Source organism: Bufo gargarizans, chromosome 2, assembly GCF_014858855.1.
Source record: "Bufo gargarizans isolate SCDJY-AF-19 chromosome 2, ASM1485885v1, whole genome shotgun sequence".
Classification (NCBI taxonomy): Eukaryota; Metazoa; Chordata; class Amphibia; order Anura; family Bufonidae; genus Bufo; species Bufo gargarizans.
The window spans coordinates 387,857,127-387,873,545 of record NC_058081.1 but is presented as its reverse complement, the minus strand read 5'-3'; the positions used below and the strand labels follow the sequence as shown (position 1 = coordinate 387,873,545).

The window sequence follows — 16,419 nt, the reverse complement described above, 5'->3', positions numbered from 1 at the left end:
TGCTGAACCGGCCAGGCGACTGACACCTCATTTGGCTGCTCATCTTCATATCTTTGCCTTGTCTTGCTTTTTGAATTCTACTTTCTCTTGTTGAAATTATATGAAAACCCCAGACGTGAAAATAAAACGTCAATTCTTTTTTTTTTTTTTTTTTTTTGTGTGGTGAACTTCATTAGTTTTCGATCTGTGTAGTCTATGTTTAGTTTGTGTTGACTAATGATATCTTTATCAGGCAAGTCTTGATAGGTGATATCTCTTGCTCCACTTTCCTTATCTGCTTGGCTCTGCTGACCCAAGCTGCAGATAATTCCATCAGCTAATCACTGATAGTACAGAGGTCCATTGTTTCTCAATCATTCTAGATGACTCTTGTATTTAGATCATCTGCCCGGCCCCTGCCAGCAGAAAGTACCTGGAAGTCACTGTCAGGTGTGGCACATGCCAAGAACGTACTCGGATTTAGGCTACATTCGCACAAACGTATTTTGTTTCTGCATCCATTACTTTCTTTTGGGGATTGGATGAGGACCCATTCATTTCAAGGGGTCCACAAAAAATGCGCACAGCACACTGTGCTATCCGTATGTCTGTTCTGTAGCCCTGCCCAAAAATAGAACATGTCCCATTCATGCAAAAAAAACAGATGACATACGGATGTGTGTGCTTTCTTCCTTTTTTTTTTTTTTTTTTTTTTTTTTTTTTTTTTGTATCTGCTATTTGCGGACCGCAAAACGCATATGGTCGTGTGAATCTAGCCTTACAGTGCAACAGAAGCACCGATAACCTCTTTACATTTTGAAAAAATTGATTATCAATTTGTCAAAATGTACCTTCTGTACTCAGTGGAACATTAAAATAAGCCCAAAAACAGTCCATTGCTAAGATCTAAATTCAACCTTATTTTTGGTCCGTATCTAATCATTTTAAAATATTTTTATTTATTTCTTATAGCGGAACTAAAACTGTCACCTTCTCTAATCACACGGTGACCAGGTTAAGATGGCGGCGGGCTTTATTTGCCAAATACACTGGGGGGGGGGAGAGGTTACAACCCCCATGTATTGGTTAATGCTGCACAGTGCCTGCCCCAAAAGACCCATGATTTGACCATTTTTCTTTATAATTAGGTCAGCCATTAATCACTTTAGCACCAGGTATGCTGAGGTGTACAACCCGAAAACATCATCCGTGTAGAGGCAAAAATTCCTTCATGAGGGCAAGGTATATTAAAATGTATAAGCTGTGCAAGAATACCTTTGGGTACCCCTAGAAGTTTTGGTTAAGGGCTGATTCACATGACCGATACTGACTGAATCATAGTGATTTATGACACAGTGAGTTCCTATCTGATTGCGGCTCTATTGTACTGTGCTCACAATATCCATTATAAAATATAGATGCGCTGTGTATTGTGTGTTGCAATGTTGCAATTCTGCCAAAAACATGGTGAGATGCTTTTTTTTTTTTTTTTTTTTGTGTGTAGCAGGCGGCTACTAGACATCTGTGGCAGCACTTGCATGATGTACATTGGTGTTTGTACAGTGTGCTGTGTTTCCAACGAGTGAAGTTGGCATAGTAAGTAGTTTGACAGTTTTAAGATGTCTGTTGCTTATTCACCTGTTGATAAATTGACTTTAATATCACAATGGTTTGATCTTGGCACAACAATACCAAGTCATCTTTGTTACAGATTCAGTGACAGGTACATGATATGCAGGTTGGCAAATTGTTGTCTAAAGGCCTCCTGATTGTCGGGAGGGAAGCTACTACATGTAGCAATCTCCCCCTTAGCATGGGGAGATGAGAGATCGCTATGCCATGTCCCCATGCTGTATAGTGGCCGTTATTAGACGCCACAGTCTGCCGCCTGCAAACTAATTTTTTCACGTGTTGAAAGAAGGATTTGTTCATCAGGCAATCGGCTGCGTTATTACAATGCCTGGTGATTGCTAACGGGCATTTATCTGCTGAAAAATCAGGCAGTGTAATACATCCTTAAAGGGGTTGTACAGGTTCAGAGCTGAACTCGGACATAACCCATTCTTCACCCCACCAGCCCCTCTCCAATGCTCTCCCTTGCCCTGAACAGCATTGCGCAGGGCAAGGCCTGTTTGTTTACATTTTTACATTGCTAGGTGGAGGCTTCTGCCTAGCAGTGTTCCCAGTGAGTCACTGGCACTAATGGGTGGTCTATGGCGCTGACCTAGGCTGTTTTACAGTCACTGGATATGAAGAAAAAGCTCTTCTACTCCAATTCAGAGTGGGTGGAGGGGCGAAGGAGGTTATGTCCAGGTTCAGCTCTGAACCCGGAAAACCCCTTTAACAATAAGGAAGCTGTGGGCTGCAGTATTTTCTTGTGAAGTGTTACTTTGCAACATGAACCTTGAGTCAATTGCTGATATTTTCCCACAGAAGTCAGATCCTCGTCTGCTGGCAAAATTATTTTATGTGGATGAGGAAGTGAGCACGATTGTACATGAATTACAGTGCCTCGATGTGCGCAAGGACCCTCAGAATTACTTGGTTTTGCTTGGCCAATTACACAACAGCCAGGTAAGTCAGGCATTGTAGATAATTTAGAAGCTGGGTGACTGGCCTTGTGATTCGTTAGAGTTAATTTTAGCAATAATACAATCGTGGAAAATATGAATATAAACAAATAATGCTGAAATGCCGGTCGCACATGCATTCATTTCTACAGGACGTCACGAGATAGCGGAGTACAGAAGAGATAAGGGAGCTTGTGTTTCAAGTTTGGCGTACAAGGTTAGGGTTATCTAAGAACTCCGTTATAGTCCATGGTAGCGAAATCGATAACTGAATTCTTGGATAACCCGAACCTTGTATACCAAACTTGAAACACAAGTTCCGTCATCCCTAGAGTACAGCGCTCCACTTTCTCCGGAACTCTCAAAGAAATTAATGGAGTGGTCATGCATATTTCATGTGAGCGGCAGGGAGTACAGGCTCCCCATTCTTGTGATCGGTGGGGGTCCTAGTGGTAGGACCCCTGTCAATCTTGAAGAGGGCCTTTCACTGCTCCTGTTTTAATGGCTTCATGCATTCCCCATGTAATAACCATTCTGGAGTATCTAGTCCTGTGACTTTATGTTGTGCCTTTCATTTGTTATTTGTACTAGAAGTTAAGAATTGCTTACAGTCTGTAGTAAGGGTACAGAGGGGAGGTAACTGGGGGGGGGGGGGGGGGGGTCCTTGCACAGTCTGAACATGACAGCACTGATTGGATAGAGAGTCTGTACAGGTACACCCCCCTCCCCCAACTTGTTACCACCCCTCTGTACCCTTACTGCAGACTGCTAGCAATTCATTAATGACGTCTACTAGAAATAATAAAGGAATGGCACAACATAGAGCGATAAGAACAGATGTTCCAGAATTATTGTTATGTGGGGAGTTCATGAAGCCATTAATACAGGCATGTCAGGAGTGGTGACAGGTCCTCTTTATAGTTATCCGCTATCCTGTGGATAGAGGGTAACTTGTACCAATTTGAATACCCCTTTGATATCTGTAATCACATTTAGTTTGAATTAAGGTGCCATCAAATACAAACAATATAATGTATGAGATACTTCTGTCAGCATGATAAACTCTATTAAACTAAGGCCTCTTTCACACTACAGTTTTTTTTTCCGTTTTGTGGTCCGTTTTTTGCGTTCCGTATACGGAACCATTCATTTCAATGGTTCCGCAAAAAAAGGAATGTGTTCCGTATGTATTCCGTTTCCGTATTTCCGTTTTTCCGTTCCGTTGAAAAGATAGAACATGTCCTATATTTGGCCGCAAATCACGGTCCGTGGCTCTATTCAAGTCAATGGGTCCGCAAAAAAAGGAATGTGTTCCGTATGCATTCCGTTTCCGTATTTCCGTTTTTCCGTTCCGTTGAAAAGATAGAACATGTCCTATATTTGGCCGCAAATCACGGTCCGTGGCTCTATTCAAGTCAATGGGTCCGCAAAAAAAACGGAACACATACGGAAATGCATCCGTATGTCTTCCGTATTCGTTCCGTTTTTTGCGGAACCATCTATTGAAAATGTTATGCCCAGCCCAATTTTTTTCTATGTAATTACTGTATATGCCATACGGAACGGAAACGGAACCACAACGGAAGCAAAAAACGGATCCGTGAAAAACGGAATGCAAAACACGGAATTCAACATACTGTAGTGTGAAAGAGGCCTAAGCCTAATGCCTGGTAGGGTTGATCATACTGGTTAAAACAATACCCTTCTTTTGTCTGTATGTTAAACAGCTTGCAGAGAGTTCTGCGTTTTTAGTCATATAAAAATTAGCAAGTTGGAGCACAAGGAGGCGGTATTGAATCCTTGGACCACTGCTTTTGTAACACCCCCATGCTCTGCACACTAACCACCCCCTATACATTTGAAATTTAACAAGCTATTTACCATCTAAGCTCCTTTTTCACTAAACAAAAATGAATGGAAAAAAAATTAGTCCCAACCTATAATCCTACAGTTAACCAGAGCAGTATTCCACAACCAGTGACTTGGGATCCATGTGTGGCTCTTGGGCCTTCAGAATGTGACTCTATAGTTATCAACTCTAGGAACTTTGATGCAGTAATGGCACCAAGGATATCATAGCCTTATACAACTTGGGTCCTAGAGTAAAAACCATATCCACTAACTGTTATCTGCTGGGTAAAAACTAGATCACCAGGCCATATATTTAGGGTTATTCACTTGTCCTATAAAGTGTGGACCAACATCATCTGGTATATTTATATTTGCATATAAATGCAAAAGGATATTTATTACTCAAACTATGAATTGGGTAAAACTGGATTGCTCTTTATCCCGTGTGACTTGCCTATGATTATTAAACTTTTTTGTTTTTGTTTTTTTGTTTCAAGTAATGTATTTGTGCCTTTTTAGAAAGTATTATATATGTCACTCGACTGCTGAGATCAGGCTTAAAGGGGTTGTCAGGCATACTTTAAAATTGGTCTGTGTGCTGGGAAAGTTATAGCTATAACTCGTGCTCACATTTTAAATGGTCGCTGGGTTTCAGAAAACTTTGGATATGTCAAGCTCGCTCCTCCCTACATGAGACAGGCTCAATAGTAAGTCTATGAGCTTGTCTCGCTTCGGTCTCCTGTAGCGTGGAGAGAGGGCACTATGCAAGCTTTTCTCACTGGCTGCCAAACTCTCATGAAGATTAAAGGGGGAGGGTGGCAGTGGCGCTTGAGCAGCAGGACACTTAAAAGGAGAGTATAGCTTATTTCTATAGTAATTTATTATTTCAAACCATCAGCATGGCTGACTTGGCTTCTGGTCTTTGCTTTCTGCCTGCAGGAGCGCATGCTTGCTATTCTGGAGCAGATCCTAGACCAGTGTGTACCAACAAAGAGGAGGCAGAGAGACTATCACCTCAAGTTTCCTGATGACATTGTAAATAATAATATGACGGCTCATCTACTTTTTGCTGCTGAGGTATGGTTGTGAATAAACTCAGTAGAAATTCTCATAATCTTCAGAGTCTAGATGTATCACTATATACTTGTATACACTTTTGAAGCTTTTGGTAGGAGGCACATATGTTGAAGTGGAAGAGGCAGATGGAGTTTTACTTCGACCCCTGGCCCAAGAGCTGTTACAGAGTCTGGAATGTCTAAGACGGGTTCTAAGGGAACAAAGCCTTCAAGATCCTGGAATATATCCAGAATCAAGCCACAAAGCTATGCTACAGTATGATAATCTGTGTGCAGAGTTTGAGCTGAGGTGCGTATCTGCTAACGGGGTTTTTAAATTCAAAAGTTCCTTTCTATATTTGACAATAATGGCAATAGATCTGTACTTTGTGTAATCTAAAATGAACAGCCTGCAGGAATGTGTCCAGTATTGAGTTTCTCCACCATGTAAAGGCTTTGTGCAAGAAACCTGTATGGCAACACAAGAAGCATCAGACTGTAGATTCTCCATGGACTACTGTATGAAGAATGTTGTTTGAATATCTTCTCGGATGCTGCTCGCTGCTATTTTAGTTTTTCCCCGGCACCTCCACAACGGCAATGACAGGAGGGTGTCCCCGCCCCCAGGACAGGAAACAACGTAGGAGCAACAATTCAAAAGGCCTCCTCCCCCTTACCTCACCAGTCGTTGTTTCCTGTCCTCGGGTCGTAGGAGCGTGCCTGCAATGCCAGGAAGTTCTAATTCGCCCCAGCCTGGATCGTTTCCCCCCGTGTTGGGAGGGCTGGTGCAGGAGTTGGGTCCTCCGGGATCGTGTGTGCCGCCCTTCCCAGTCTCTGGAGAAAGGCCTGCTGGCAGGCATCCTCGGGCTCCACAAATCCCATGCGCATGTGAAATCGGGCAGGATTTCAGATCACCAGGCGAGATTCTCCTTGGGCAAGAGAATCTCACGAGATTTTGGGTGGCACTTCCGGGTTAAAGGTGAGAAGCTGAGATGTTGGAGTTTGTGAATGTAGCCGGCCATCCAGCTCTCTCTCGCCTAACGATTCAGCAATGCCTGCCCCTGGAGATGATACCGCCAGGAAGCCTGGTTATTCTGCCCTTAGCCCGGTAAGCCTCCTCCTCCCCTAAGGGAGAAGAAAACGTTTTATTTGTGCACAAGTTTTGCAGGAGTACGGGTAGATGGGGTGGTAGGACAAGGGCTGGTGGGGGAAGGGGGGCTGGGCTAGATCATCTAACTCCTCCCATAAGCCCTCGACACCCCCCATCTACCCCACTAGACATTTAGATGTTATTTATTCCTGCAGCTCTAATGCTCTGATGATCACTAGTTGACTCAAGTCAAGCGCGTCAGGTTAAAGTGCGCGCTGTACGCAGCCAGTCAGGCAAGCGACTGAGCAGAGACCAGAGCAGCGGAGTGGCCAAGCCAGGAGGCGGAGCGGGGAGGGAGCATGTAAGTCAGTGCCAAGTGCTCACTACTCCCTCCGCCCGGCAGGTGCGGCGGTAGCAGCAGCGACGTGGTCAGTAGGCTGGAGCCTCCCCAGCCTCTGTGTCGGCCCGGCCCTGCTTATGTTCACATCTGGTGAGGTAGTGGACCTGGTTACATTATGGTGTCTCATGGTCTTATTACCTCCCCAGCCAGCCAGGGTGGGATTGATTTAAATCAAACTGATTTAAATCACTAGTCAGTTAAGCTTGATTTAAATCATAGTTTTTCCCTTCCCCATGACGGCACCTTTAGAGAGATGGCTCCTCCCCCAGGACAGGAAACCTGCAGCATAAAAAGGTGGAGCCACTCTCCCACCTCAGTGAGGTTTCCTGTCCTGGTGCGGGAGCCTGCAGTTCATTTTTTTTTTTTCCTGACCTGGAAGCCCTTATAGATACTGGAGGGTCAGTGACAATAATTCCTGTTTACCTGCCTTAGAGATTCCTCGCCCACAGGTGTAGGGTTGAAGGAAGAGGTGAAAGCGGCAAGGACCGGGAGTCCGCAGAAGGTGTCGGTCCCTCAGGTGAGGAGGACCGCACCATCTTGGCGAGTGTGGCCAGAAGGCCCCAGTGTGAGAGCAAACCAGCCAGGATGCCACCAGACGCGATGTGATGGTGTGACACAGGAAGTACATGCGTTCCACGTCCGCACGCTTCCGGTCAGGTGACCGGAAGTCCGGCATCTTTAAAAGAGTTTTCAGGTATGGCAGCGATCCGGACGTTCACATCCTCTGCGGCTGCATTCAGGGTGTCGGAAGGAGGCGATAGACAGCAGAAGTACTGTCCCAAGTGCTGTCCGTGGCGTGGTGGGTCTGCAGGATACAGTGTATCTCTCAGGTGAGAGGGGCACTCGGTGGCACATGGTAACTATTTGCAATGTTGGTTACATGCAGGATTACCTACTATTATGGAAGAGGAAAGGAGGTCTGAAGGCGCAGATATTGAGATCCTGCCACCGGTATTGTGAGTTCTAATGTTTGGTGCTTAAAGGGTTAAGGCTGTTTCCTTAGATATGGGTATGTTTCCTTTTCTTAGACTGTGCCTAAAATAATAAGGAATGCCCTATCTGCAAATGCCCGCTGACATCTTCATATACTAAGGAGCTCTGTCAGCAGTGCATTGAGAAAACTGTGGCGGAAGAGACTCAGAGTATTCTGAAAGATTTGAAATCTCTTATGTCCGAAGTTAAAGTGTCCCTGAAAGCCGGTAGGAAGAGGAGAAGAGCGGTGAGGCAGGAGTCGGATGTGGAGTCAGAAGATGGTCTCATTCTGTGGATGGGGACTCTGATGATTCCTCCTCTTCAGAGGATGAAGCAAGAGAAAGGAAGTTCCTATTTCCAGCGGAAGATATGGACAAATTACTAAGTTATTCGATCTACCCTGGAGTTAGAGGACACCAGGGAGGATAGATCAGTGGAAGATACCGTATTTGAGAGTCTTAGGGAGAGAAAGTGTAGATGTTTCCCAGTTCATAAATCTATTTTAGCAGTAATAGAGAAGCAATGGAAAAAGCCAGATAAGTACCCCTTTGAGGAAGAGGCATCTACATCCTGGGATAAGGCCCCAAGACTTGATGTAGCCATTTCAAAAATTTCTAAGAGATCCTCCTTGCCTTTTGAGGATATGGGGTTTTTAAGGGACCCTTTAGATAAGAGAATAGATTCTTCTCTTAAAAAATCTTGGGAGTCTTCTGCAGCTGCATTCAGGCCTAGTATAGCCGTCACAGTAGCCGCGAGGTCAATGTCTCTATGGCTAGATAGACTGGAGGGGCAGATCAGGGACAGGTGTCCTTGAGAGCAGTTGTTAGCGTCCATACCCACTTTCCAAAAGGCTGCAAAATTTATTGCGGATGCCTTGGTGGATGCGGTGATACTGGAAGCCAGAGCCGCATCCCTTTCCAATTCTGCACGCTGAGCTTTGTGGCTTAAAAATTAGAAAGAGGGAGATATGCCTTCAAAACTGAGGCTATGTGGCATTCCCTGTGACGGCCAATTTCTTTTCGGGTCTGAACTAGACTTTTCTTGAAAAGGCTGCAGATAGAAAGAAAAAATTTCCTCAGGAGTCCTTCACCCAGTTTAAGCAGTATAAATGGCCCTTTCAGAACCCGTCCAGATTCCAGAGTAAAAAGCAGATGGGAGATAGGGAGCAAGGCTTGGATCTGGGAATACGTTTTTATTTATTTATTTTTTTTTGTTCAGATCAGCCTCAGCCCGTACAGAGAAACGGGGAAAGCAATGACTCCATGATCCCAGTAAGAGGAAGATTAAAATTCTTCCTTCCTGCTTGGGAACAGATTGCAGGAAAGTTCCTGGTTGGACTTCTGCAGGAAGGTCTAAAATTGGATTTCTTGAGCTATCCCGCAAAAAGATTTGTGATCTCAAGATGTTCTCTCGCAATTCTGCAAGAAATAAAAAAATAAACTAACAAAAAGGTGTTGATTCCTGTCCCAGAGTTAGAGCTAGGGAGAGGTTTCTATTCTACTCTGTTCCTAGTGAAGAAACCAGATGGGTCATACCAGATGATTATAAATCTAAAACGCCTGAACAAATTTCTGAGGGGCAGAAAATTCGAAATGGAAACTATCAGGTCAGCAATCTATCTTTTATCTCCAGGATGCCATATGGCGGTTCTGGATTTAAAGGATTCCTTTACATCCGGACCACCAGAGATTGGTCAGGGTGGCTGTAAAAACAGATTCCGGTGTTCTTCACCTTCAGTCCCAGGCACTTCCCTTTGGCTTCTTTATGGCGCCTCGGATCTTTACCAAGGTAGTGGCGGAGATGCCTTCCGTCATCAGAAAGGAGAACATCATGTTCATGCCTTACCTGGATGATTTTCTGGTGGGGGCCCAGTCTCGGGAGACGTTGTCAGGGTGCTGAATCGGGTGATGAATGTACTTCAGTCCCTAGGATGGTTATTGAACTTGGAGAAGTCCAGGATGCAGCCATCAACAAGTCAGGTTTTCTTGGGCCTGGTATTGGATTCCAGACAGGAGAGAACTTTGCTCACAGTGGAGAAGGTTGCCGGGGTTCAGGAGGTAGTTCAGAGGGTTCAGTCAGGAGAGGCCCTGTCCATAAGGAAAGCTATGTCCCCTTTAGGAGTTCGGACATCCTGTATGCCAGCAGTCCAGTGGGCTCAAAGACACTCTCGGCAACTACAAGGAGAGATCCTGGCTGCCACGAAACGGGCAGGGACGTCCCTGGAGTCTATCATAAAATTATCAGATCTAACACTTTCATCCCTGAACTGGTGGGAAGAATCAGAGAATCTGACTCGGGGAGTTCCCTGGTCCTTTCCAGGACCAGTAGTAGTAACTACAGACGCCAGCCCCTGGGGATGGGGGGCTCATGTGGAGGATCAGATTTTTCAGGGAGAATGGTCCCAGGGTCAGAGACATTTTTCTTCAAATCGGAAAGAGCTATGAGCAGTCTTACTAGCTTTCAGAGCAGCTCTACCAATGATCCAGAACAGGCATGTGAGAGTAATGTCCGACAATCGGCTGGTCGTCTCATACCTCAATCATCAAGGAGGAACCAGGTCAGATTCCTTACGGAGGGAGACGGAATGGATTTTCGAGGAGATAGAAGGGAGAGTGCTACATCTCTCAGCCATTCACATAAGAGGGGTCGAGAATTCTCAAGCAGATTTCTTGAGTCTCCACAGGTTATGTCAGGGGGAATGGTCTCTGAATCCGGAGGTTTTCTCCCAGATAGTGGATTTATGGGGTCTTCCTTCAGTAGACCTGTTCGCCACAAGGGAAACAGGAAGGTAGAAAAGTTATTTTCCCTCAGTCCAAGGGAGTACCCATCTGGAGTGGATGCCTTCCTCCAGGGATGGGACTTCCCTCTAGGTTATGCCTTTCCCCCTCTACAGTTGATTCAGCTAATAAGGAAGATCAGGTACGAGGAAGCAAGAGTGATTCTAATGGCGCCCTTCTGGCCGAAGAGGGCATGGTTTTCCCTTTTGAGAGCCATGTCAGTTTCGGACCCATGGATTCTGCCAGGGATCCCAAACCTGTTGTCGCAGGGTCCAGTGTTCCACCCGGAAGTAGAGTCTCTACACCTTTCGGCGTGGAATTTTGAAAGGTCATTTTTAGCCAGTCAGGGATTTTCAAAGGAAGTCATTTCCACTCTCTAATGAAAAGTAGGAAAGAGGTGACGAACGTTATCTATGCGCGAGTCTGGAGAAAGTTCCTGTCCTTTTATAGGCGTAGAAAGTTTCTTGGCCGTTAGAATTACTCCAGAGATGGTTGTCCCTTGGGTTAGCAAAGAGTACACGGAAGGTGCAGGTGTCAGCATTGTCTGTCTTGGGGAGAAGGAGTTTAGCCATGGACCCATGGATTGTGTGTGTGTGTGTGTGTGTGTGTGTGTGTGTTTTTTTTTTTTTTTTTTTAAGGCAGTTGACCGTTGCTCCAGATTTCCTCCCTGGGATCTTTTAACGTAGTATTGAATGCCTTAACCAAACATCCTTTTGAGCCGCTAGATTCTTGCTCAGTTAAATTGCTTACCCTTAATCTGGTTTTGTTGGTAGCCTTAACGTCAGCCAGGAGGGTTGGTGAGATTCAAGCCCTCTCCATTAACCTCCCTTTTATGTCTGTCCAAGAGGATAGGGTAGTGCTGAGACCAGATCCAGGTTTTATGCTGAAAGTCCCTTCTAGGTCAAATAGGGCTCAGGAGGTAGTTCTTCCAGCTTTCTTTTCAGAACCGAAAGATGACAGAGAAGGAGCTGCATTCCCTTGATGTTAAGAGGTGTATTTTGCAGTATCTTGAAGTAACTAAAGATTGGAGAAAATCTTCTGGCTTGTTTTTACTATTCGGTGGGGTTAGGAAAGGTAATACGGCCTCTAAGGCGTCTATTGCCCGCTGGATCAGAGAAGCTATATCCCTGGCGTATTCAGTATCTGGTGTTTCTCCTCCTGTTTCTGTGACTGCTCACTCCACGAGGGCGGTGTCCACTTCCTGGGCGGAGAGGGCCAGCGTATCAATTGGACAGATTTGTCGGGCAGACACCTGGTCTTCTCCGTCCACTTTCTATAAGCACTATAGGCTTCAGCTTGATTCTATTTCTGACCTACTCTTTGGCACAAAGGTCTTGAGTACTGTCATCCACCCTGAGGATGATCTCTGAAATCTCTCTAAGGTGCTGTTGTGGGGAGGGGAGAAATGATGATTACACTTACCGGTAATAGGATTTTCCTGACCCCACGACAGCACCTCTTTATTCCCTCCCTCTTGGTGTGGGGCTGTGTGTTCATGGGTGTCACAAAAAACAAAAATAAACCACAACAAAAAAGTGTGTATATATATGTATAAGATTTAAACTAACGTAAAGGGGAGAGTGCTCTGGAAACTAATAACTTTTAGTAATTTGTCCGTATCTTCCGCTGGAAATAGGAACTTCCTTTCTCTTGCTTCATCCTCTGAAGAGGAGGAATCATCAGAGTCCCCATCCACAGAATGAGACCATCTTCTGACTCCACATCCGACTCCTGCCTCACCGCTCTTCTCCTCTTCCTACCAGCTTTCAGGGACACTTTAACTTCGGACATAAGAGATTTCAAATCTTTCAGAATACTCTGAGTCTCTTCCGCCACAGTTTTCTCAATGCACTGCTGACAGAGCTCCTTAGTATATGAAGATGTCAGCGGGCATTTGCAGATAGGGCATTCCTTATTATTTTAGGCACAGTCTAAGAAAAGGAAACATACCCATATCTAAGGAAACAGCCTTAACCCTTTAAGCACCAAACATTAGAACTCACAATACCGGTGGCAGGATCTCAATATCTGCGCCTTCAGACCTCCTTTCCTCTTCCATAATAGTAGGTAATCCTGCATGTAACCAACATTGCAAATAGTTACCATGTGCCACCGAGTGCCCCTCTCACCTGAGAGATACACTGTATCCTGCAGACCCACCACGCCACGGACACCACTTGGGACAGTACTTCTGCTGTCTATCGCCTCCTTCCGACACCCTGAATGCAGCCGCAGAGGATGTGAACGTCCGGATCGCTGCCATACCTGAAAACTCTTTTAAAGATGCCGGACTTCCGGTCACCTGACCGGAAGCGCGCGGATGTGTAACGCATGTACTTCCTGTATGACGCCATCACATCGCGTCTGCGTCAGGTGGCATCCTGGCTGGTCTGCGCTCACACTGGGGCCTTCTGGCCACACTCGCCAAGATGGTGCGGTCCTCCTCACCTGAGGGACCGACACCTTCTGCGGACTCCCGGTCCTTGCCGCTTTCACCTCTTCCTTCAACCCTACACCTGTGGGCTTATTTTAAGAGCTGAACATTGACTTATAGGATAGCTGCCTTACATCTGGTGGCATTAGAGGCAAAGCTTATTAATGGCTCATTTGCATTTCTTCCCTCCCATTTTGAATGGATTAATGGAATTTATTTACCAATTTTTTGTTAACATATACAGCCTTAGGCCGAATGCACACGGCCGTGTTCCGCGGCCGAGAGCGGTCCATGGTATGCCTGGCTGGATTCCTGTTCAGAGCAGGAGCGCACGCTGCACTACAGTAATACACTATACGAGTGTATTATTGTAGTGCAGCGGCTACATGAAGCGCACGGTGTCATAGCAACCAATGACGCTGTGCGCTCCTGCTCTGAACAGGAATCCAGCCCGGCATACCACGGACCACTCTTGGCCGCGGAACACGGCCGTGTGCATTCCGCCTTTATTCTACATAATTTAAAAACTAATCATAATTTCATAATGGAATAACCTTTGGAAGTCTGAGGGCAATTATAAAGGAGGAAGTTAATTCCGCTGTCGGTTTTAAAAAATGGCTTCTCGGTCACCACGACCATCTACCTCAGAGATCCCACACCTCAGACGTTCTACTTGATATTGATGAGGGAGAACTAGTTTCTGATTCTGAATCCGCCTCTTCGGATGACTGCTCTGGCTGACCACTATTCCTTCCAGAAAAGACGAATGGTCTATTAAAATCTATCCGTGCGACCATGCATATTGAGGATGTGAAGGAGGTCCACTCCATACAGGATCGCATGTTTCAGGGGCTAGGAGAAAAACGTAGAAGGGTTTTTCCGATCCATAATAATAAGGCTTTAATATCGAGCGAGTGGATGACCCTGAAAAAAAGAACCACTGTCCCCAATGCCTTCAAAAGGAAATATCCCTTTGAGGAAATAGAAACAAATTTATGGGACAAAACACCTAAGGTGGACGCTCCAGTTGCCCGTATTTCGAAAAATCTTCACTCCCGTTTGAGGACATGGGGCTTTTGAGGGATCCCATGGATAAGAGATCAGAGAGTATGTTAAAAAAAAATCCTGGGAAACAAATATGGCAGTGTTGTGCCCTAGCTTTGCCTCTACCTGTACAGCCAGATCCCTTTCGGTCTGGCTAGATCAGTTAGAGGAACACATTGCAGCTGGTACCCCTAAGAGAGGAAATTCTAGCGTCCCTTCCCATGCTTAAGAAAGCATCAAACTTTTTAGCGGATGCCTCAGCGGACCTAGTTAGACTCTCGGCCAGGTCTGCCGCACTCTCGAATGCGGCTAGGAGGACAGTTTGGCTTTGCTCATGGTCAGGGGACCCAGGGTCTAAGAGTCGACTGTGTTCCATCCCCTGTGAGGGAGACAGACTGTTTGGGTTGGGATTAGACGACATCCTTGAGAAGGCATCCGATTTAAAAAGAAAGGATTCTCTCTAGATAATAAATACCACCATCAGAGGCGGTCCTTTCAGAGTCAAAGAAAGACCAGATCAGACCCTAAGAAGAAAGAAGGTTCCAGGAAATGACAACCTTCAAAAAGTAGGGGTAGAGGTTTCCTGCTTAATCCCAAGAGTACTTCTCGCTCCTCCGAATGACGACAGCTATCCGGTAGGGGGCAGACCACGCTAGGGTGGATAATAAACTTCAAGAAGTCGGATCTGTCCCCAGAAAGAAGGAAAATCTTTCTCAGAGTTCTTCTGGACTCTCATCTTCTGATGTCCGTGTTTTTTTTTTTTTTCCGGCAGACAAGGAGAAAATAATGCTGGAAGTCTCCAGATTCTGCTCCCAGAGGACGGCCACCCTCAGGAACATAATGATGAATTTCCTGGGCCTTCTCACCTCCACGAACCTATCCGTCAGATGGGCTCAGAGCCATTCTCGGGCAATCCAGTCCTTTCTCGTTTCCTCATGGAATAGTACACTCTCTGCCCTGAAGAAGGTTTACATTCAGAGTGTGGTAAAAACATCTCTAAGGTGGTGGTAAGTACTAGACACGGAGGTCTATTGGAGACAGAAGGACGTGATGCTGATTACCACAGGCACCAGGTTGGGGAGGCCATGCGAACAGGAGGTACATACAGGGCGAATGGGGCCCATATATAATAGATGCCTCATCAAATGTGAAAGGGCTCATGGCCATCTTCAAGGTCGTTACATCTCTTCACATGCCCTCTTGCTCAAAGCACTTATAAGTATTGTCTGACAATACTACAGCAGTCGCCTACCTCAACAGGCAAGGGGTGACAGTCTATCTTTAGCAGCGGTAGCTCGCAAAAATAATTTCGGCGGCTCATGTAAAAGGAGATCAAAATCTTGTGGCCTTTTTTTTTTTGAGCCGGACATCAGTCAAGGAGAATGGTCCTTAGATCCCAGAGTATTCAAAAAGATTTGCGAAAAATGGGGCTGCCTGGAAATACTTATGTCACAAGGGAAACGGACAAACCAAAAAGTTCTGCTCCCTCTCCAAGCAGGGCCATCCGCTTTGGTTAGATGTCCTACCCCAACCTTGGCTGAGCACTCATCGCACCTTACTGGCCAAGGAGAGCTTGGTTTCCTCTACTACTGAAACTGTCCGATGGAATTTATTGGACATTACCACAAAACACGGACCTTCTTCATCAGGGTCCCATGTGGCATCCAAACTTAAATCTCCAGGCCGTCAGGTTCAGTTGTTTTAATGGTCAGCACTAAAAAAGAAAGGTCTGTCAGATGACGTGATTACTACTCATGCTGAGCCTCAAACCAATCGCCTCGAAAATATACCTAAGGACCTGGAATGCCTTCCAGACCTTTTAAAAAAAATTCTCTCTCTCCTGACATCCCTCAAATTCTGGAGTTCCTGCAAGCAGGTCTAGACAAAGGTCTTCGTCCTTCCACTCTAAAGGTTCAGATATCTGCCCTAAGCACCTTTCTGGATTTAAGACTGGTTTATTCCCCTCTTGTTAAAAGCTTTATCAAGGGGGCTACCAGAAAAGTTCTGACTGTTCGTTCCATGGTTCCACCTTTTGGATCGGAGTCTGGTCCTCTGGGTTTTAATGGAGCCTCTATTTGAACTGGTGGATGAAATCTCTCTAAAACTTACAAGACAGTATTCTTAGTGGCAATAACCACCGCCAGAAGAGTTGGGGAGATACAGGCCTTCTGCCCTATTTGTCTATTCTAGACGATCATATAATTGCTAAGGCACTAGTAACATAGTACATAAGGCCGAAAAAAGACA

At 45.5% G+C, this 16,419-nt stretch overlaps 1 protein-coding gene across 1 annotated transcript in view; it reads left to right on the top strand.

The window, feature by feature from the left end:
- Positions 1 to 16,419, top strand: part of LOC122928201 (lateral signaling target protein 2 homolog) — a 68,318-nt gene that overhangs the window by 11,407 nt on the left and 40,492 nt on the right. Inside the window, exons 2-4 of the mRNA XM_044280799.1 lie at positions 2,413 to 2,553; positions 5,340 to 5,477; positions 5,563 to 5,765. Of these exons, the coding sequence (XP_044136734.1) occupies positions 2,413 to 2,553; positions 5,340 to 5,477; positions 5,563 to 5,765 (482 nt within the window). The remainder of the gene's footprint in view (positions 1 to 2,412; positions 2,554 to 5,339; positions 5,478 to 5,562; positions 5,766 to 16,419) is intronic.